Source organism: Rana temporaria, chromosome 5 (genome assembly GCF_905171775.1).
Source record: "Rana temporaria chromosome 5, aRanTem1.1, whole genome shotgun sequence".
Classification (NCBI taxonomy): domain Eukaryota; kingdom Metazoa; phylum Chordata; class Amphibia; order Anura; family Ranidae; genus Rana; species Rana temporaria.
Genome location: NC_053493.1, coordinates 374,202,544 through 374,226,316, shown reverse-complemented (window position 1 = coordinate 374,226,316; position 23,773 = coordinate 374,202,544). Strand labels below are relative to the sequence as shown.

General features: G+C 40.6%; 1 protein-coding gene across 1 annotated transcript in view; it reads left to right on the top strand.

Moving 5' to 3' along the window:
- ANGPT1 (angiopoietin 1) overlaps positions 1–23,773 on the top strand; it is a 406,724-nt gene that overhangs the window by 282,331 nt on the left and 100,620 nt on the right. Inside the window, exon 4 of the mRNA XM_040354850.1 lies at positions 1,710–1,942. Coding sequence (XP_040210784.1) covers positions 1,710–1,942 — 233 coding nt within the window. The remainder of the gene's footprint in view (positions 1–1,709; positions 1,943–23,773) is intronic.

Sequence of the window (23,773 nt, the reverse complement as noted above, 5' to 3'; positions counted from 1 at the left end):
CGGCGTACGTAACCGCAATGCACACTGGGAAATGTAGTCGCCCGGCGCATGCGCAGTGGGAAAAAAACGTCAAAAACGTGAGGTCAAGCCTCATTACCATCAAACACGCTCCCCTCCAAGTCATTTGAATTCGGCGCCCTTACGCCAGCCCGCTTTAGGCTACGCCGCCATATATTAGCAGGCAAGTACATTGAGAATCATGTACTTGCCTAGCTAATTTATGGCGGCGTAGCCTAAACAGGCTAAGCTACGCCGCCGCAAGTTAAAGCCTTCCTACCTGAATCTACCTAATTGTTCCTATGTACTGTGCCAATTGGGACCAACAAGCCTCAAACTGTTACGCAGTTTGGAATAATTAACCCTATAATATTGGCCTGTAGCTGTGCTATAACTCAACGGTTCTGAAAGTGCAGCTGGCCAGGGGTCATAAAGCAATAATTTGCATGTCTCTGCCCACTATCCTAAAAAGAGCAGTGAACACCTACTTTTTGGGCGTTGTGAAGGAACTGGGGAATGTAAATAGTAATACCTTCTGTTTTTAGTAAGCTCCAATGTGTTTCACCCTAGTTTAATGCAGATTCTTTGGTTCCTTTTGGCCCACCTAACTATAACCTGTGTGATTTAAATTTCGTTATATACCCACTGTTTAATACCCATCTAATGGTTATCTGTATATCAGGTGGGACATAGCTTGTTTATTGTCTATTTAGCCTTATAGACATTGGGCCAGATTCACAGTGAGAGTACTCCGGCGTATCTACTGATACTCCGGCGTACTTTCAAATTTGCCGCGACGTATCTTTAGTTTGAATCCTTAAACCAAGATACGACGGCTTCTGGCTTCGATCCGACAGGCGTATGGCTTTGTACGCCTTCGGATCGTAGGTGCAATACTTCGGCGCCCACTGGGTAGAGTTTGCGTCGTTTTCCGCGTCGGGTATGCTAATTAGCTTTTTCCGGCGATCCACGAATGTACGCGCGGCCGTCCCATTCTCTTACGTCGTCGCTAGTCGGCTTTTCCCGGCGTATAGTTAAAGCTGCTATTCTGTGGCGTATAGATAGACTTGCCATGTTAAAGTATGGCCGTCGTTCCCGTGTCGAATTTTAAATTTTTTTTTTTGCGTAAGTTGTCCGTGAATAGTAAAGGACGTAAAGCATGCGAAGTTCAAAAATGATGCCGGTGCGACGTCATTTCGCGCAAAGCATGGCGGGAAATTTCAAAACAGAGCATGCGCATTTCATTTAAATGAATCACGCCCCCTACCCGCCCAATTTGAAATACGCGCCGAGAAATACACTACGCCGCCGTAACTTACGGCGCAAAATCTTCGTGAATTCAAAAATGCGCCAGGTAAGATACGGCGGCGTAGCGTATCTCTGATACGCTGCGCCAGGGCAATTCTTTGTGAATCTGGCCCATTGTTTTTTCAGCAGGTTCCACAGACTTGATTCACAGTCACTGAGCAGTACTACTAAGCAGGAAGCTTGTCCTGCCTATGTAACAAATATATATATACCATTATAAACAATACTATGACAATAATACCTCTCAGTAGAAAAATTTACATCAGGATAATCACCTTTACAAACATACATGCATATCTAAAAAAAAATGTAAAGTATCCTAAATATTTCCTCTTCTACTTGGGCCAAACATTTAGATCTACATGTGTTTGGATTGTAATATTTGTCCTCTTTTATTCTTTCAGTCTATTAGAAAATAAGATAATGGAGATGGAAGGGAGACACAAGGTGGAACTGGACACAATAAAAACGGAGAAGGAGACGTTACAAGGCCTTGTCTCCCGTCAGACCCACATCATACAAGAGCTAGAAAAGCAGCTGACCAAGGCCACAAATAATAACAGTATCTTACAGAAACAACAACTGGAGCTTATGGATACTGTTCACAATCTGGTTAAACTCTGCTCCAAGGAAGGAGGTACCGGTAATTCATATACAAAACATTTTTCTTTATCTTTATAAAATGGCATGCCAAAAACACATGAGAATAATTAATCAACAGCACATTAATTTACTGTTGTCCAGTTTAGCCACTTCCCGCCAAGCCTATTGTTAATGGCTGGGGGGGGGGGGGGGTGGCATTCGTCAATCAGGGTGGGCGTTATTTGACGTCCTCCCAGGAAGCTCCCTGTGCACACCCCATGATTCCTGCTCCGGTATGCTCTTTCATCTGCTGTGTCCATAAGATACATTCAATGACTGATCATTGTACTGGCCCGCTGCCGGTACAATGTGATCCCTGTTACCAATCACAGCAGATCACATGACAATTTTTACGCAATGGATGGCTTCCTTTCATGTTGCTAGCTGTGATTGGTCAAAGTGATATCATGGTACAGACAGGGCCAATCACAGCCTATCTATACCATGTGATTAGGTGTGGCCAATCACAGCTTATCACAACAATACACACTGAATTAATCAGTTTCATTCATAAAATTGGTTGCTTATACCAGTAAAATTCACTGGTATAAGCAATCATAACGTGTAAAAAAAATCCTGATGACTTCCCCAGAGTAGTGTAGTGCTACTATGGTAACACTGTATTTCTCTGGTCACAGTGTGTTAAACAAAAAACATATAAAAAAATTTATAGAATCAAAAAGAACAAAAGGTGTTTTATTTTTTTATTTTTTTACATACTGTCACCAGTCTGTGTCCCCGATAACCACAACACCAGTTATATGATGATGCTGTACTGCATTGGCTTTTATTATGTCTTCATTTTACAAACAATTGTGACAAAAAATGACAACTTAAAAAAACTGGCTATGCTTCTTACTAAATACCTTGGACTGTTAACTTTCCAAAAAGGGGTCATTGGGGTGGTATTTGTACTGTCCTCGTGGCCTCAAGAAATTAATCAGTACGTCATGACTGATCAGTTTTCAGATATATACCATAGTTTGCAACTTTACTACAGACTAAAAAATAAATGCTGATTTAGGTCATTTTCGCCAAAGAAATGTAGCCGGATACAGTTTGGCCTAAATTAATGAAGAAAAAAATTTGATTTGCAAAATTTTATAGCAGAAATTAAGTTTTTTTTCTCTCCAAATTTTCAGTCTTTTGTTGTTCATTTAGCAAAAGAAAAACCCAGTCCTGATTAAACACGACCAAAAGAAAGCACTATTTGAGTGAAAACATTTTCTAAAAATCTCATATGGGTACAGGGTTGCATGAACGCGCAATTATCATTCAAAATGTGACCGCGCTGAAAGATAAAAGTTGGCCCCAGTCTGAATTCTGCTGTACATCCATGGACTGCAATTAAGGATGTATTATTGAAATCTGAGCTCAATTATCGCATATTCTTGATATATGCCTGGAGCAAGGCTGGGAAAAGGGGGGGCAGGAGGGGCGGCTGCCCCTGATGCAATGGTTTATTGCAGGGATGTGGGGCACCCTGACCCTAAGGGAAAGGGGGCGCAACTAGGCATCTTTGCCCTGGGCACTGGATGACCTTGTCCCGGTGTTCTAACGATATGGTTCCTCCTATGGATATGGTTCCCCCTTGACTGCGCAGGCACAGTCCGAGCCGACGGAAATCTCAGAGCTTTAACAGTTATTAGACACCTGTAGATACGCTCGCTCCCGATGCTTAGTTATACACACCACTCTATACAGCAAGGGGCGGGTCAGATGTGATATTGAGCAGTGCTTTTTTGTTTGTTTATACACGCCGCTCTATACAGCAAGGGGCAGCAAGGGATGCATTTAAACATATAAGTAATGGATCTGTAGTATAGAGCGGCGTGTCAATATCACATCAGCCTTCGCCCTTTTTTCCGCCCCTTGATGCGGTGTGTAGTATAGAGCAGCATCAGTCTCCGCCCCTTTTTCCGCCCCTTGCTGCGGCGTGTAATATAGAGTGGCTTCAGTCTCCGCCCCTTTTTCTGCCCCTTGCTGCGCGGCGTGTTTCATCAGGAGCGAGCGAGTCTACAGCTGACGAACAGCTGTTGAGGCTCGGAGATTTCTGTGGGCCTCCAACTGCGCCTGCAGGCCGGACCCTATCCGATAGGGGAACCAGCTCGACAAGACACCGGCACTGGCCTGGAGTTCAGCCTTCGAGAATCAAAATGGCAATATCTGTGATTATCTGGAAGAAAACAGACATATTAAACAGTTTCCAGAACCATATTTAGGTGGCTGTTTTTCCATTCAATCTATACATACTCACAGGTAAACTTATTTCATATTTTGTCATTTCAAGCATGGTCCCCTTCAAGTTCTCCTTGTGAAGTAGACATGTGCATGATGAAAAAATGTGTTTAGTTTCCTTTTGATTCGTTAATCTAGTTATTTTGTTTGGTTCAATTCGGTTGAATCGTTCTATTCGTTTTCGGAATTCGTATTCGGAATTTTCACATTTTTGAATTTTTTTTTTTCAATTCTAACCAATCAAATTGATAAATTTTCAAATCCGTCGAAACAAAAATGTTGTATTGTTTTCGATTCGAATGCAGCAAAGTGAACAAACAAACCGCACATGTCTATAGTGAAGGGAGCTGTGCTCATTTTATGCCTGAGCTACATAATTTATGATCACTAACCTTGGGTCAATTGCATGAATTCATATACCCCCTTATCTTTTGAAATAAGAAATTATAAATATGTTAAGCTGTATAGAACAGTAAAAATAATATCTCTGGGTCACCACCTCAAAAACAATAACTCAGAAAATGGAAGTAGCCAGTTCTTCAGCATCTTATGTTCCAGGAACACATCCAACTCACTTAGAAAAGTAATACCATGTGTTTTGCATTGCGTCTGATAAAAGCAAATTGCTCATTTGAGGCTGTCACCATAAAAGATTCTTTCAGTCAAACAAGAAGAAATACCTCACAAACTTATACATGGCATTACAGTGGGTGCAGTAACAGCCTGCTGATCTGTAACAATGCAAGCAATTGTCTTTGGGAACAATATGTAGCAAGAGGCATCATAAGTCATCCTAATGTGCAGAAAGACTGAAGGCTGATATCACCCATCAAATATGTTCCTTCCATTATTATGTTATAAGATGTGTGTTCATGGAGAACTGACCAACAACAGATATTAAAGTGATACTATAGGTTCATGTTTAAAAAACAAAACAAACATGTCATACTTACCTCCACTGTGCAGTTCCTTTTTGCACAGAGTGGCCTCGGTCATCCTCTTCTGGGGTCCCACGGCGGCTCTCGTGGCTCCTCCCTACAATAGATAACCCTCTCTGGGAAGCTCTCTCCCAAGGGGGTTACCTTGCGGGCGCGCTTCCGAGTCATACACTCGGCGTACATAGAGTGTATGACTCGGCCGCATCATTGAATTTGATTGACAGCAGCGGAAGTCAATGGCTGCGCTGCTATCAATCTATCCAATGAAGAGCCAAGAAGCCGTGGGGAGAACGACGCGGGATCGTGCCCACGGAAGTTTGAGGCTCAGGTAAGTAAAACGGGGAATCAAGGGGGGAGGACGGTGCAAGGTGTTTTTTCACCTTAATGCATAAGATGCATTAAGGTGAAAAAACACAAGGCTTTACAGCCCCTTTAAGCTTATAGTACTGCATAAGAACAGATTTATGCTATACAGGTGTACTGTGTTGTATGCATACACACTTTTTACTTATATATGAACGAGTATTATGTGTGTGTATAAATATATATTTATATATCTATATACAAAACACTATATTGTCAAAAGTATTGTGACACCTTTACACACACATGAACTTTAATGGCATCCCAGTCTTAGTCAGTAGGGTTCACTACTGAGTTGGCCCACCCTTTGCAGCTATAACAGCTTCAATTTTTCTGGGAACATTGTCCACAAGGCTTAGGAGTGTGTCTATGGGAATGTTGAATTGAAGAGGAAAAGATTATATACTAGGGACTTTGAGGAATCCACAGCCTGGTAAGGTTGTGTGTTTCCATCCCTAGGGACTTTTAATGAAAGTATGGCCCGGTAGGGAATGTTGGAAGGCTTTGCTCGCAGTCTTTGATCTAATTCATCCCTAAGGTGCTATATCGGGTTGAGGTCAGGCCAGTCAAGTTCCTCCAACCCAAACTCACCCATCTATCTCTTTATGGACCTTGCTTTGTGCACTGGTGCGCAGTCATGTTGGAACAGGAAGGGGCCATTCCCAAACTGTTCCCACAAAGTTGGGAGCATGAAATTGTCCAAAATGTCTTGGTATTCTGTTAAGAGTTCCCTTCACTGGAACTAAGGGACCAAGCCCAACCTCTGAAAAACAACCCCATACCATAATCCCCCTCCATCAAATGATTTGGACTAGTGCACAAGGCAAGGTCCATAAAGACATAGATGAGCTAGTTTAGGGTGGAGGAACTTGACTTGCCTGCACAGAGTCATGACCTCTACCCCATAGAACACCTTTGGGATGAATTAGAGTGGAGACTGGGAGCCAGATCTTCTCTTCCAACATCAGTGCCTGACCCGATCACAAATGCGCTTCTGGAAGAATAGCCAAACGTTCCCATAGACACACTCTGAAGAGTTGAAGCTGTTACAACTGCAAAGGGTGGGCCAACTCAATATTGAACCCTATGAACTAAGACTGGGATGCCATTAAAGTTTATGTGCATGTAGAGGGCAGGCATCCCAATAGTTTTGGTAATTTATATATACAGGTCATTCTCAAAAAATTAGCATATTGTGATAAAGTTCATTATTTTCTGTAATATACTGATAAACATTAGACTTTCATATATTTAAGATTCATTACACACAACTGAAGTAGTTCAAGCCTTTTTATTGTTTTAATATTGATGATTTTGGCATACAGCTCATGAAAACCCCAAATTCCTATCTCAAAAAATTAGCATATCATGAAAAGGTTCTCTAAACGAGCTCTTAACCTAATCATCTGAATCAACTAATTAACTCTAAACACCTGCAAAAGATTCCCGAGGCTTTTAAAAACTCCCAGCCTGGTTCATTACTCCAAACCGCAATCATGGGTAAGACTGCCGACCTGACTGCTGTCCAGAAGGCCATCATTGACACCCTCAAGCAAGAGGGTAAGACACAGAAAGAAATTTCTGAACAAATAGGCTGTTCCCAGAGTGCTGTATCAAGGCACCTCAGTGGGAAGTCTGTGGGAAGGAAAAAGTGTGGCAGAAAACACTGCACAATGAGAAGAGGTGACCGGACCCTGAGGAAGATTGTGGAGAAGGACCGATTCCAGACCTTGGGGGACCTGCGGAAGCAGTGGACTGAGTCTGGAGTAGAAACATCCAGAGCCACCGTGTACAGGCGTGTGCAGGAAATAGGCTACAGGTGCCGCATTCCCTAGGTCAAGCCACTTTTGAACCAGAAACAGCGGCAGAAGCGCCTGACCTGGGCTACAGAGAAGCAACACTGGACTGTTGCTCAGTGGTCCAAAGTACTTTTTTCGGATGAAAGCAAATTTTGCATGTCATTCGGTAATCAAGGTGCCAGAGTCTGGAGGAAGACTGGGGAGAGGGAAATGCCAAAATGCCTGAAGTCCAGTGTCAAGTACCCACAGTCAGTGATGGTCTGGGGTGCCATGTCAGCTGCTGGTGTTGGTCCACTGTGTTTTATCAAGGGCAGGGTGAATGCAGCTAGCTATCAGGAGATTGTGGAGCACTTCATGCTTCCATCTGCTGAAAAGCTTTATGGAGATGAAGATTTCATTTTTCAGCACGACCTGGCACCTGCTCACAGTGCCAAAACCACTGGTAAATGGTTTACTGACCATGGTATTACTGTGCTCAATTGGCCTGCCAACTCTCCTAACCTGAACCCCATAGAGAATCTGTGGGATATTGGGAAGAGAAAGTTGAGAGACGCAAGACCCAACACTCTGGATGAGCTTAAGGCCGCTACCGAAGCATCCTGGGCCTCCATAACACCTCAGCAGTGCCACAGGCTGATTGCCTCCATGCCACGCCGCATTGAAGCAGTCATTTCTGCAAAAGGATTCCCGACCAAGTATTGAGTGCAAAACTGAACATAATTATTTGAAGGTTGACTTTTTTTTTATTGGTCGGATGAAATATGCTAATTTTTTGAGATAGGAATTTTGGGTTTTCATGAGCTGTATGCCAAAATCATCAATATTAAAACAATAAAAAGGCTTGAACTACTTCAGTTGTGTGTAATGAATCTAAAATATATGAAAGTCTAATGTTTATCAGCACATTACAGAAAATAATGAACTTTATCACAATATGCAAATTTTTTGAGAATGACCTGTATATATATATATATATATATATATATATATATATATATATATATATATATATATATATATATATAAATGAGAGTGTCTATGTTCAATCTAATCAGCTGACACTCTTGGGATGTTCTAACTAGGAAAGTCTGCATCCCTTTAGAAGAAATTAAACTTTAGGAAGTATCTTACCAAAAATATAATTCCTACTGCAGGAGATGCCTAAAATTTGACCTAGTGCAGATGTCTGGAAAAATCAGTAAGTCAACCACACAAGCAGGAAATTACATTTCTGAGGAAGTTCCGTACACTAACTGTGTATAGAAGGCTGCCAGGTTGCCATATTGCATTGTTTTTTTTTACAGAAAATGACAACACTGTGGATTGCAAGGGAAAGGTAATTTTAAATAACATTAAATTATAATATGGTTAGTGTCACAATCGTATATGCTATATATATTTTATTATTTGCTATGTCTTTTCACTAAAGTTGAGTTATCCTTTAAACAGACTTGTAATAGATTGAAGAACACACAGGATCTTTTACCAGCCAGCAAAAACATAGGCTAACCCAATATTAAGATTAGGACTATTAAGGCAGATGCCAAATTGATAGACTTGCAGTCCAAAATGGCTTCCCCATATATCTCCCATTCTGTACCTAAATAACCTAATTTCACAGACCCATGGAAAGAGACAAAATATCATCAACCTGTAAGAACCTTCATAGCTATCCAACTGCCTCTATTTTGGCAAGATAACAAGACAGACACTGAATTGAAGATCCAGTGATTTACTATTTGTAATAATGCCTGAAGAAAGGTTGAGTAGGTTTTAGGCATATGAATAGTTGGACCCGGCAGAACATTCCATTTTGTATTCTTTCTTTAAACCACAGAATCCTCTGAAGTACACACAGTCCTTTTATTTATAACAATGGAGCCGTGCCTAATGTCTTTTGCCTAAACGACCATAAATATCCCTAGAGCAGAGGAAAACCATTGAAAATTCACACAGCCCTGGGTAGGGGCCAACCTGCAAGAAACATTTGAAATCTATTGAATGCAAGACTTTTTTTCTTATGTACTCCTATAACAATATCATTCAGCAAGGAGGCAGTGAATAACTGGGAATGCCACACTAAACAGAGACTCTTTATGGTCGTGAAGGTGGCAAACCCCCCTCGTGGGAGACAGGCATGTAGGTGGCGATCCCCCCCAGTGGGAGACGAACGATCAGAGGCCTCCTTACCTTAGGGGGCAGATGACAAGGGAAGAGCCGCGGCTGATCTGTAGACATGTAAGGCTTTGTACCGCATGGGATCTGGGTGCTTCTCCTTCCGGCCGAACAAGAAGTGTGTCCTGAGACTCCTTGGCCAATCGAGTCTCAGGACCCGCTTCCTGATTGGCTGGGAGGAGAATAAGGAACACAAAAGCGAATATTAATTTGCTAATGTCACACAACCAGGTGGGCTCAGGGCGCAGTGGAATCCATGCGTCCGGATTGGATTAGGGGGGTAGTGCCCCTGCGCTCCTTAGGGATGGGCCGCCACTGGCTTTTGGTGTAACCTATCCTCAACTATATCCAAATCAGCTGACCAGCTAAACCATAAAACCTACTGTAAATAGTTTAGCTATTGTCCTCTTTCTGGATTTTCTGCTATGTCTGTACACACTCCCCATCTTTGACAGTAATATCATGTGAAGATAGATTTTTTTTGTTCTTCCAAATGCATATAGCTGATAGAGATATGGGGATATCATAACTTTTCACAGAAAGGTTTCTTGCATTTCAAACACTGAAATTGGGTTGTGTTATATTGTTACTGTAAATGCAAGTTGTGCATTGCTCAATTACTTTAGCCATACTGTTGTAGGGCGAGGGAACCACTTTAAAATGGCAATGGCTGCCTGTGTGGTCTAACGTATTAATTGCTGGATCTGACAGCTGGTGTCCTGTTATAATCCCAATAGTTGAAGCATTTTTGCCTTGTAATTCTTCTACACAGTGCTTTATTAAATTAATTTATTTGATAAATAATGTCTGGAAATCCTCCAGCTCTACAAATTGGTTTATCTGGCCACATTTGTCTCCAAAAGATCTGTTATTATAATATACATTAAAAAAACATCAGATGAATGAGTATCCATAATTCAGCCATCTTATAATTTCTCTCAAATTTGATCAGTTTTCATGTTTAGACCAAGGAAGGATGGCGAAACACACAGAGACTCTGCATGGTGAAAAAAACAATAGCAGGTCATTTCTGGTAATAGTGACTGCCTGTATTTAGTGGACAAGAATTTAAGGGCATGATTGTCTCCAATACAGAAAAACTGGGCATGAGCTTTGGGTTCAGGCAGACCATGAGTTTGACCCGAAACTCAGCTATTTGCAGTTCACCGAATAGGCAAACTAAATGGTCAGAGTTGGCTGCTGCAGCCAGATGCCATTGATTTAGTGACACTATTACTAACCACCAACATGTTTCAAATTGTAAACTAACCAGCAGGCATCTTAGATGAGATCATTGACTAAATATGGCCATGACCCTATTTCATCAGTGACATTGGCCAGTATCCTATGTGTTTTTGTGAACTGGCCAGGGATGTAAGGTTTTGTCCCCAATAATTTGGAGAGTCTCTCTAAGCAGGGCACTCTCCCTGGCCGAGAAAGGGTTAAAACCACCCACAAAGTGCCGCTGCAGCTGCGCTTTTCCGGCGGTTCTGCCGCGCTGCCCAGTGAGAAAGCCTCGGGGCTTTCACACTGGAGAGACAGCAGCGGCTCTTTCAGGGCGCTTCGCATGCGCTATTTTTAAAAGGGGTCTAAAGATGAGTTAACATCTAAAACAAAAGTTACATCTCAGAAATGTAGATTTTTCAGTCTCCAAAAAACTGTTACAAAGTGGCAAACAATGCAAATGGTGCAAACTTGTTTGGTAAGCTCCCGGTAGCCCTGGCAGAAAAGAGGATTGAGACAAAACAAAAGCCACTTCCTTTAAAAATTCTACCAAGGATACTAAGTTAGATGGGTGGCACCTTAAAGCTAAAGCTTATGACACATTTTACAATTTGTATCATTTCCATTAGATCTGCCAAAAACTATGTAGTGCAAGGAGGACCTGCTTGTTTGGATACATGTTTGGTAAATCTAAAGTTGAAGAAATAGCACATGTATATATACAGTATAGCAGAGCTTTTAATCCTTTTCTTACAGAAGAATTTGGGAAAGCTGAACCACCAAAAACAATGCTGAAATTCAGATTTGGACTTGGCCATCTGAATCCATGGAATTCAATCATATATTAAAGTGGTTGTAAAGGCTCAAGGTTTTGTACCTTCATGCATTATATGCATGAAGGTAAAAAACCTTATGTGTGCAGCCCCCCTAATACTTCCCTTTGCCCCACCTTGATCCAGTGGTTTGCATGAAAGCCTCAGCTATTCAGGGGCTCTCCCTCCTTATTGGCTGAGACAGCAGCAGTCACCATTGGCTTCCACTGTTGTCAATCACGGTTAGTAAACCAATGAGGAAAGAGAGGGCATAGCTGAGCCGCAGCTCTGTGTTTTAATGGACACACGGAACAGCGGCTCAGGAACGAGCCTGCTCAGGTGCCCCAATAAAACTTTGCTTGCTCTGGGGGCACTCAGTAGGAGGGTGCGGACAGGAGCACCAGTGGGGGACCAGGGAAGAGGAGGATCAGGACTGCACTGTGCAAAACCACTTTTTTTTTTATTTCTGCCTTTAATGTAATTTGAAAAATGGGCATCAAATTTACAAAAAAATATGTTTTCTTGCAATCTGTGTCCTCACTTCCTGTCCAAAAAGAAAATCTGCTGATGGGTCACAGACCACAGTAAAAAATGTACAGATGGTTCTATAATGCTTCCACCCGGTCAAAAACTAAAAAAAATAAAAAAAATTATGGTGCTGGACTTAAAGAATTAATATTTTAATCAGAATCACCTATTTCTTTAGTGCTCTGGGCAATAGCTATAGGTAACCGAAGTTATGTAAATAAAATTCAAAGACTTTATCTTCATTGTATCAATTGACAGAGGCAGACCAGGCAAAACATTAGCTTAGCTTTCAGATCTGGTCTATAGAGAAAAAAGATTCCTACATGCTATTTATGATATTTTTAACATGTTTTTCCCTTATTTTTAGTTTGCAAAATGCTCTAAAAGTTACAAAATAAGGCAATGAGAGGAAATTCAAAATTTCGTTACCAAATATTTTACTGTATTTACAAAATAATATTTCCTTGCAATTTTTTAATATATTTATGTATTTCCTTTCAATTCATTTTTATTTTTTTTTGCAAACTCTTCCATATTAGTTACTTTGTACATGACTCCAAATATCAGCCACTGAAACCTGTCAAATAAGACAAAAGCGGAATGTTGACAAACATTCTCCTATTGTACTTCAGTAATAAAATTAGATTAGTGTGGCGAAATGCACCAAAATTGGAATGACAGAGGAGCCGCCGTTAATGCCATTTGTCACATGTACAGCCTTTCACTGAGGTTTGATTGCTTCTTCTGGGTGTTTACAGCACACAATACTAATTAATACATATGAATGGCGGGGTTATGGAGTCGTCTGGTGTTAAAAAGCCGAAAATTACCAAGATAAAGTACTTAAAAAAGGACAAGAAGGCAAAAATGTTAGTGGATACAAAAGCATAGGTTGCTTCAGTCTTTCAAATAGCTACAGCTATTGATCATTTAATGTGTGATATTGAAATAAATGCACTGTCCGAACTTATCTTCTGACTCAGAAAGTAATTCATCAGTGCCCCTTCTCACAAGCTGATTACCGTGATACAGAGAGTCTGTAGCTTTGGAGTGTGTGATAGTTTACAAGGAACTAGAAAATTAATAGCTAGTCTGATACTATTGCTATTAAAATGTCTATTATGTTTTCCCACCGGACTTGTAATGTTGGGTCATGCCAGCATAAAACGTTCACATAGAATTTCCTGTACACAGTGTAATTCTTACTAAAGTAGAAATGCAATGTTCTAAAGTTCTTTATATAAATTTGCTGGACAAGGAAAGCCATTTCCCTAGTAAACTTGTCCCAGTTTTAGTGTGATCAGTATAAAGGGAAAAACAGTAATGTCCATTAATAGTGTGCAGAACTTTATACATTTTATAATATTTAAAATAAATAATTGTACATATCTGCATATGATTTTAAAGGATGTCCACTCTAGAATGGGGCTTTTAAATAAACCGGTTCCCTCATTAAAACGGATGGGGGGGGGGGGAGCTATACAAATGGAATTACGGTCAGTTAGGAACCTGTACTTAAATTCGGATTGATAGCTCTTTGGGTAATAAACCCCTTGACTGCTCTTTTGTTCATATTATTGGGAGCATTTTTGTCTTTATTTTGAATGTAGCATTACCCCCAGATGGGCCATTGGAAATAAATTGGGTCCCCCCTACCTGTCCAGAGGCTGCCCACCTATTTTCCGATCCCAAAAACACACAGATAAACTCGGGCTTAGTCTAGGGGTGTCTTTTTGCTGCAAGACTTCAAGTGTGGAGTGGTGTTTTACGGTTTTAATTTATATTGTGAGTATTTTGGTTGCTTTTTGTCTATAGTAAATTTGGGCCTAGCCTTCCTCATTAAACTTGTCCTGCTGCTGGCTAGTTTTATACTGCTGTATCATCTGCGGTATTCTAAAACTTGTAGTAAAAAATACTTGCTGGTACTATATGCCTCTTGGACATTTGGACAATTCAATTTCTCCCTCATTAAAAATGTCCTTCTGCTTACCAATTTTTTGGTGTTGTATCATTGTCAGTCTCTTAATTCTTAATGAGAGTTCGACAGAAATTGACCACCAGCAGGACAGCAGCAGCAAAAACAGGGACAGCCTCTGGAAACTATTGGCCAATTTCTATCTTCTGGTTGAAATGAAATGGTTGATGAAAAATAAATTCCACAGCCTATGTACCCAACCTACCCTGTCACTAAGACTTGAAATAAGTGTGAAATCTGTGAAAATGTTACTCATTGTAAGACATGCTTAAAGGGGTTGTAAAGGTTCGTTTTTTATTTTCTAAATAGGTTCCTTTAAGCTAGTGCATTGTTGGTTCACTTACCTTTTCCTTCGATTCCCCTCCTAAATGTTTTCTTTGTCTGAATTTCTCACTTCCTGTTCCTCCTCAGTAAGCTGTTCTAAATGACTTTCCACCGCTCAAGTGATGGTGGAAACCTTTCTGAGGAGAAACAGAAAGTGAGAAATTCAAACAAAGAAAAAAACATTTAGAAGGGAAATTGAAGGAAAGGGTAAGTGAACCAACAATGCACTAGCTTAAAGGAACCAATTTAGAAAATAAAAGACCTTTACAACCCCTTTAAGGGTATACTCCGTCATGTAATTTTAAAGATTTGTGTATTTTCATTATTGCCCTTGATGCTGCATGAAAGATCTTCTACCCATTGTATGGTATTTTTGTAACATCTTAGCTGTGACATCTTAGCTCCCCATGCCTTTTTTTCTTTACAATAGTTTGCCAATTAGTCCTAAAAATGGCCAGAATTTTTAAACAGCATTTTTCTCTCAAACTAATCTCCCTCTGGTTCTGATTGACCCCAGTGGGATTCACCACTTAGTATTGGTTTGCAGTATTTGAAACAGAATTTGTCAGACCCTTTTCAAATCGAACCCAGACATATTCACTCATTCTTAGTTTCACTAACGTTGTTTGGGTGTTGGGCCTGCATAATTGTGGGGGACATAGCTCTCAATGCAAGCAGTGCTAGAATGGCTGGGAAGTGGAAACTTTGAAAGAACCATAACACTGCTTTACTGCAACATGGCAGTTTCTATACTTCCCAATATTCAAATCATCTCCAATGTTTTCTATTCATAGTATAGCTAGCTGTCCTTTATTGTTTCATATGCTAAATATCAAGGGAAAATTTCTATTTATTTGATCAAAAACTTTTTTGATATACTCTACGGGATTTAAAGGACCAACATTGGCTACAGCCTAAATCCTTTGATTATTATTTTTTTCTCACAACTTTTGGATACAGTGAGAAAGGGTTAAATCCTCTCTCATGATTTTGTTGTTGTCTGTAACGGCACTGTGGCAATTTCCCCTCAGTACCTAATCCTATGAAATTAGCTCAAGAAACGAGGAGAACACATCATGACAAAGCCACTGATGTTGACTGTAAATATTACAACATCCCTGTACTGCCACACACCAAACTGATGGAAATCACTGCTCACTCAGCATAATACCAATGTCTACAATATGACCCTGTCCCTGTAGAAGTCCAAGTAGTAATAGTCATGTCCTAAGTGTTTTTGTTGCTGTCTCCTTTCCCATTAGAGAGATTACCCATCCATTTATGCCCCTGTGACACCTTTTAATACTTCCACTAGACACCCTTCCACGAGGGGAGAAGATTTTAAAGGAATCTTCCGAGCAGGGCCACAGATAGCTAAGATTTATTTTTGGACTAGTACTTTAAGGCCTCATGTAAACAGATGCATTGGGACATACAGCATAAAATGTTGGCTTTTTTCCATGTCCTGGATTCCCAGGTGCTGCCCATAGATATATCCCGTAGTCATGAATGGCTGTACACAGTTGTATGCGGCTATAAACTGTGCTCATGTACAACCGCATATTGACATGTTCATCAGTAAGCTATATGTGGGTTTGTGCAAGTACCAGTCTACCAGGGTTGCCAACCTCCCGCATGATTTTTTACTGACAAAACATGACAATTTAACTAGCGAAGCACATTTGTTACTGGACTGGACTGGACTAGACTTTTTTTTACAGAACTCTTATTGAAAACTAACACAGTGAATATTTAAACAGTTTAAGCAGGATATGGAAACACTGACAATACCGAGAACAAAGTAATTAGCTTGATTTACACTTAAAAAGTCAACACAGCATGAAATTATCAGCCCCTGATATTTACTGGCAGTTGTAAAAAAAAATCACTGATTTTTACAAGCTGTCAGTAAATTTACTGGCGGTTGTCAACCCTACAGCCATTCATATCTATGGGCAGCGGTATGCAGCACCTGGGTTTCCTTTGCATGGAAAAAGTCCAGCATTTTACATTGTACCAGTTGTTACAGGCTGCTGTACAATCTTTGATTGGTTTCTGCTTCTACTGTTAATCGGTGCTGTTTGTCCTATTTCACTACATAAAGCCCACTGACTTGACATCTCATTTGTAAACATTTAAGATACAAAACTAGTGTCTCTGCATAAGCAGGACCAGATGAGATCCTTAAAGTAAATTCATATCTTTACAGTTTGACAAGTTGGCAAGTTTGTGAATTCAGAACAATTTTATGTGAAGAAAATGTGCTTTTACAATTCCCTGATGTGTCAATATGGGGGAAAAGCCTATAAACGAAGGGGGAAGGTTATACTCCTATAAAACATGAAACTATCTAATCTTTATAGGTAACAGAACTGTGTCATTACTCACAGTTTTTCTTTTTTAATGTTCCATATTATATAGACTAAAAGTATAATTTTTTGCAATCCTTGCTACACAATTTAAAGTGATTGAAAGTGGGTGTTTTCTGAAAACTGGTATTTGCCTAGACCTAACTATGTACAATGCTTAGCTCTGCATTGAGCACCGTCTTGGGGGAGATGGAAGGAGGTGTGCCCAATCTCCCCTACTCTAATCCTCTGTATATATTTTGGGGTGGCTTTGGTCATGCTCTAGAGCAGCCTTTTTCAACCAGGGTGCCCAGGCACCCTGGGGTGCCTTGAGGTTTCTTCAGCGGTGCCTCAGAAAAATATCTTAAAATTGACCAAAAGTTGTATACAAGACAACAGATGGATAAAGGCTGAATTATAGTTACACAAGGCCATGGGTTTTCATTATGCACCATTACAACTTTCTAGACACAAGCATCCTTACACCCAATGATGTCGTCAGTTAATAAGGAGGATGTCTGTTGCCTCCATAGCATCCTCGTTTGACCCTCCTGTGCCCCTCGCCCTCGCACTGGGGTGACAATACAGTAGCTGACTGATGGAGAGAAATTGAGGGAGGAGAGAAACATTGGAATACTAGTCAGTACCAGTGTGCAAAAGTGTTTTTGCTTCTAACGTTGGGTGTCCTATATGTGGATGCTGCTGCGTTATGTAAAGCTACACTGTTAGAATCGTTTTTTACATTTTAGAAAGGGGTGCCTCGAGACTACCCATAATTTTAAAGGGTGCCTTGATGGATAAAAGGTTGAGAAATGCTGCTCTAGAGGAGCAGAGGCATCTTGAATAAGTAGAGTTGTGTTACCCTATGCCACTGTATTGGTCAGTAGATACATTTCTTGATGATTTTTTACGCCATTGAACGATGATGTACTAACAATGGAGCAATGAAAACCAGAGTAAAAATATAGTTCTTTCTAATAGCAATCAATCGAGTATCATCTTAGAAATGTAATAAGGAAGCTAATTGGTTGCTACGGAAGACAGCATCTCTTTTACTTCAGTTCCTTTAATCCAGGAAGGCCCCACCATAGTGATTCAATTAGTCAAACTGCTGTTTAGTGCAGTCACCCATGGCAACCAATGAGAATTTTTTTTACATCTAAGATCATTAAATGTGTTTCTATTGATTAGTACTCTTTGCACTGCCTTTTTGAATAAACATACCTTTGGTCTCTGTGGTAGGTAGTGTGTCTTTGTCCTTGTGTGTTCAGGGTGATTTCTTGTCACCTGGTTATCATTTCCATGTATGAAGTAGATAAATGTGAAACTTCCCACAGAGGAGATACGACACATGTTTTAAAAATGTTTCAATAAAAAACAGATGTTTGGTGTCTACAGGCAAAGAATGTATATTGTTAAACAACTACTGTTCTCTTCCCGTATGGGTGAGTTTAAGAGCATCACTTCAAGTTGAAGCTCTTCGGCATTATTACATGTCCAAAGCCGGAGAACAGTACATTCTTTTAGGCATACATCAATTCCCATATTATCAGAATTGGCTCTGGACAATCTGATTATTATGGACCTCAGGCATCTCTACTGGAATCTAAGCTTAGTGTTATAGGAAGTTACTTAAAGTGATTGTAAAGGTTTAATTAAAAAAAAAAAAAAATTCCAAACATGTCATACTTACCTCCACTGTGCAGTTTGTATTGCACAGAGAGACCCTGATTCACCTGTTCTGGGGTCCCTCGGCGGCTGTCTCGGCTCGTCCCCACAATAGCTAGCCCCCTCTGGGAAGCTCTCTCCCGAGGGTGTTAGCTTGCGGGAGCGTTCCCTGTCATACACTCTGCGTCAATAGACACAGAGTGAATGACTCGGTCCCGTCCCCCGCCGGCCGCATTATTGGATTTGATTGACAGCAGCGGGAGCCAATGGCTGCGCTGCTATCAATCTATCCAATCAACGCCGAGAAACAGTGGAGAAGAGGACGTCGGGGATCGCGCATAGCAGGTGAGCAGTTAAGTAAAGCAGGTGGGCCCGTGAGAGCGAGGTGTTTTTTCACCTTAATGCATAGGATGCATTAAACTTTACAACCCCTTTAACTTCCCATATTTGCATACCACTTTCCAAACAGAGATGTGCCGAGAGCCAGTGGCCTGCACTCTCCCAGCACAGTTACCAGGGGCTAACAGAAAGCTTCCAATTGCTGCTTGTGAGCGGGAGCTTTCCGATCATGTGACCACCGTGACAGCCAATCACGGCTGTCGCATGATAAACCCTGTCTCCTGCCATCTGAAACGCCTTAAAGGGCCAGAAGGCGCCAGTGCCAAGGGGTTATCTTTGTACATATTCTGAACTAATATGAATACTTGGGTTTTATTCTAAATTGGGATGACCAATGAGAGGCAGTGGGATTGATTTACTAAAGGCAAATAGGCTGTTCACTTTGCAAGGGAAGTTGCCAGCGAATTTGCCCCAGAGCTCTGCTGACCTCCATCATCCATTTGTGTGAACGAGAAAATGCTGTCTGTTTTATATTTCTTGCAGATTATTGGGTATTTATTGCAAAGTAGAACTTCACCGCATTTACCAATTTATGGGGCAAATATCCTTGCAGAGTGCAACTTCCCTGGCAATCCTGGGGGTTTTATCAGTATATGGATGTAGAATAAGCAAGAGTTGGTAGGAGCAGTAATAGGGAGAGGACAGAAGGCAGGGTGATATATATATATATATATATATATATATATATATATATATATATATATATATATATATATATATATATATATATATAAGCTATATGGTGGAGAAGAGGGGTGAAGGTAAGAGAGTTTGAGGAGAGAGGACACAACTGCCAGAAGGATTGGTAGAGTTCATGTTACCAGATTCCAGTTTCAGTTAAAGGTGGAAGATGTGATTCAGCTGACACATACCTGTGGGTGGACATGTTCAGAGGCAGAATTTAAAATGCAAATCACTTGTATAAAGAATCACCTAGAATCACCTTTCCTCTAAAGAAGCCTTAAGGAAAGAAGCTCATCAACATGTTCCCCCAGCAACATGGTATGAAAAAAGCTAATTTTGAATGGACCTACTAACACCTTAATGCCGCGTACACACCATTACTTTATGTGATGAAAAAAAACTATGTTTTTAAAAACGTCAATTTAAATGACCGTGTGTGGGGGAAAACGTTGTTTTATGTCTTGTGAAAAACGACAAAAAAAATTAAAGCATGCTTCAATTTTATGTGTCGTTTTTCAAAACGTCGTTTTTTGTGTCACAGAAATTGACCGTGTGTTGCAAAAAACGACTTTCAAAACAACGTTTTTAAACCCGCGCATGCCCAGAAGCTAGTTATGAAGCGAGCTTCAATGGAAAAAAGTAGTGAACGTAACCTCGCTTTGCTAGAAGCATTGTGAAAAAACGATGGTGTGTAGGCAACGTCGTTTTTGAAAAATTAAGTTTCAAAAACGTCGTTTTTTACTTCACAGAAAATGATGTTTTTTTCCATCACATAAAGTGATGGTGTGTACGCGGCATAAGACCTACAGAATCCCTAAGTACACAGTAGCACTTATGTAACCTAGTGTTTGTGATGTGTTTCCAATGTTGTTTGACATCATTGCAAAATGTATATCTCTATCACCCTATGCTGCATATACTACTATTTGTGACACTAATGGCAATGAAGATAATAATATTACTAGTAACTGAAATGGTATAACAATAAAAATTGTTATTTGAAACAGCTGTTCTGTAAATGATAATCTCTCCGGAGAATTACCCAACCTCCCCAGGATGTGTGCTTCTCAAAGACAGTGGTCTTCCCATAACTGTAAAAGAGAGATACATGTAGAACAAATGACTTGTTTAAAGGTTTCATTTATTCTCATTAGCACTCTTATAGGATGCTAATACACCAAAGGGAGAATCTGTCACAAAAAATAATAATCTGGGTACACGTCAGAAACACAATGTGTTAAACAGGATATGTATCACCCTAAGGCACAGTCTATCGGGAAAATGCATCACATTGATTGATTCAGGATTTTACATTAGGAAATGGGTAAGCTTGAGGAAGTTAAGGAAAGCAACTTTATCTCCCCATAACCATAAAAGGTCAACAGTTAATGGTCCTTGGAATCTATAAAATGGTCTAGAGATTCCATAGGTTTGAATATGACAATATGACAGATATATTGCCTCTTGAGATATGATACTGTCTAACAAAAGAACATATAGCCTTCCCGAAGAAACAGGGGCTTCCAATTTGTTTTAAATTTTCAGGACACAACCATTTTAAACAAACAAAATCCCATCAGATATAGATACTAGTTGATTGTTTTCTGAAAAAGTAATTGAAGCAGCAACCAAATGTGATAAACTCATTCTTCTATTGCCAAAGGAAAAGTCCACTTATGGGATTCAAAGTTTTAGCCATGATGTAGAGCCAGTCTTTGGCTCTACAGCACCAGTAAAGGTAAAACCCAACCTCAGGCAAATTCTTTATTACATGTTTATTGAAAGGGAAAGGTAAGGGTTGTAGCCTCTATCATTTTTTTTTTGTTCTTATTGGTGAGATTTCCCCTTGCTTTCTGTGGCACAGAAATAAACACTTTTAATAGAGCGAGGAGGGATAACAATCTCTCACAATTACATGTGCATTAGTTTTCGTCCAAATGCATTTTCGTCAGAATTTTGGGGATTTTTGCATTTGTTTTAACAAACGACACTGAACGCTGAGACCGCGTACACGCGGTCGATCCATCCGATGAGAATGGTCCAACGGACCGTTTTCATCGGTTCACCGCTGAAGCAGACTGATGGTCTGATGTGCGTACACACCATCGTTCCAAAAACCGATCGGGTCAGAACGCAGTGACGTAAAACATACGACGTGCTGAAAAAAACGAAGTTCAATGCTTCCAAGCATGCGTTGACTTGATTCTGAGCATGCGCAGGTTTTGAACCGATGCTTTTGTGTACTAACCATCGGTTTGGACCTATCGGTCAGCGGTCCATCGGTTTGATTTTAAAGCAAGTTCTCTAACTTTTGTCCGAAGGACAAAAGACCGACGGGGCGTACACACGGATGATTTGGACCAATGAAACTGAACTTCGGTCCGTTTTCATCGGTTTGGACCGATGGTGTGTACGCGGCCTCAGAATCAGAAATCGGAAAGATCCATTATAAAAAATGCTTTCTTTTCGTTTCGTTGTGACAACAGTTCGATACAGATAGAAGATTCGACATGACGGTGACAATAGCGATCTGTGTCTATCGAACCTGGGTTTGAATGTGCCTAACCTAACTGTAGTAGTCCGAGAATATTCGACAGAGAGAAAAGATTCGACATAGAGAAAAAAGATTCGACATTATAGAGACATGAAGATTCGACGAAGCAGCTAAAAACATACGATCGCCACGAGCGGACATTTATGGTCAAATGCTCAGCCCATAGGCTATAGAAGAATTCTAATGTTGGTTGACTAGTTATAATAATTAATAAATATTATTACTAGTCATACAACTTTATTTTTCTACTATAGCCCATTCAACCAGAAATGTACGATTGCGACGTCATACAGTTTGGCTGCTTCGTCCAATCTTCTTAGAACATTCGACAGACACCATAAGCCTTCAATTGACAGATTCGACCTTAATTAATTCGGGTTTTCGGACTAATGCATTTTTTATTTTTTTTATTTTTCGGACGAAAATTTAATTCTGAAACGAAATATTTCAGTGTGCACATGTCTAATGTTTTTATTGCTGTCCATGCCTTCTAGTCCTGGTAACACAGATGTCCACCATTTCACATACACTTGTAAGTGAGAGAATATTGCCCTAGTGGAGTCACAGACAGAAATAAAAAACCAACAGAAATTTTCAACTTGACCCCACTCTAGCAGAACCAAAAAAAAAAGACTTATGATTTCAAGCCTATCTGTGGGTATCTGACACCACTTACCTATCCCTATCCCTGGTCCCCACTGTTTTTACTCCATTTTCTAGGGTGTTTGTAAAACAATTACCTGCAAAGGTGTTTTGTTTCACCTAAGTCAGCTGTCTGTGCTACTACTTCAGAGATTGTCAAACTTTGATTCAGAGCTTCAGTCCCTGCCCAAACCAAGCAGTCACCCTTTGTGTGATACAAAAAAGACACCACTGCCCCCATCTATAGCTGGCCATCGCAGTAAGCAGCATTGGAAGGCTACATAAGATATAAACAGGACCATGGATGGATCCATGGAAAAAAACAAGCTTACTTACCAACCAGCTTGCAGGCAACCAAATAGACCTGTCTAACAGTATGCGTTAAAAACAGGGGTTTAGTCTGCACGCATTTGCAAATGCATGCATAAGCCACAGAGCCACGCCATGGCACCCTGGTATCTGTGGTACCTAACAATAACTAATGAGTGTCCCCACAGTGGAGCAGTGGAGCAAATCTACCAGATTGAAATTTACTGACACAACACCCAAAATTTACTGACAGAGCCAAGTTTTTACTGGCAGTTCCAAAGGTTTCAAAATTACAGTTTCAAGTGCAAATTCCAGTATTTAGGCTACAAAGTACAAGATGTAATTATATGATTTAAGGTAGACATTAAGGCAAAAGGCATAGTTCTTATTTTATTTTCGATATAGTAAGTAAGTAGCTAAGGGACAGGACTCAGGAGGGCAATACATTAGAATGAGTGATGCACTCATGAAACTGACTCTCACAGTGATACTGACAGCAGTGTGCAGCATCACAGATGATGATGACACCTCACCGACACGACACATTCCCTACTGATACACAGTGACAGTCTCTCTCCATGCCAGGTGGTCCCTTCAGTCCCCTTCAGTTCAAACAGCACTGGCTTGCCTTACTCCCGTTTTGCAGACCCACACACGAGGCTTCGGCCGCTCTGCTCCCTTTCACCATGACATCACACGACAACGCCTCCACCAGACCCACGCTCCCTTCCGCCTGCATCAACAGAACACATTGTAGCAGGCACTTGGATGGTCTCAGCCAGCTGTGGACCCGAGCTGCATATGCACAGTTCCGAGCCGAGCGTCACAGCCATATTTTTTACTGGC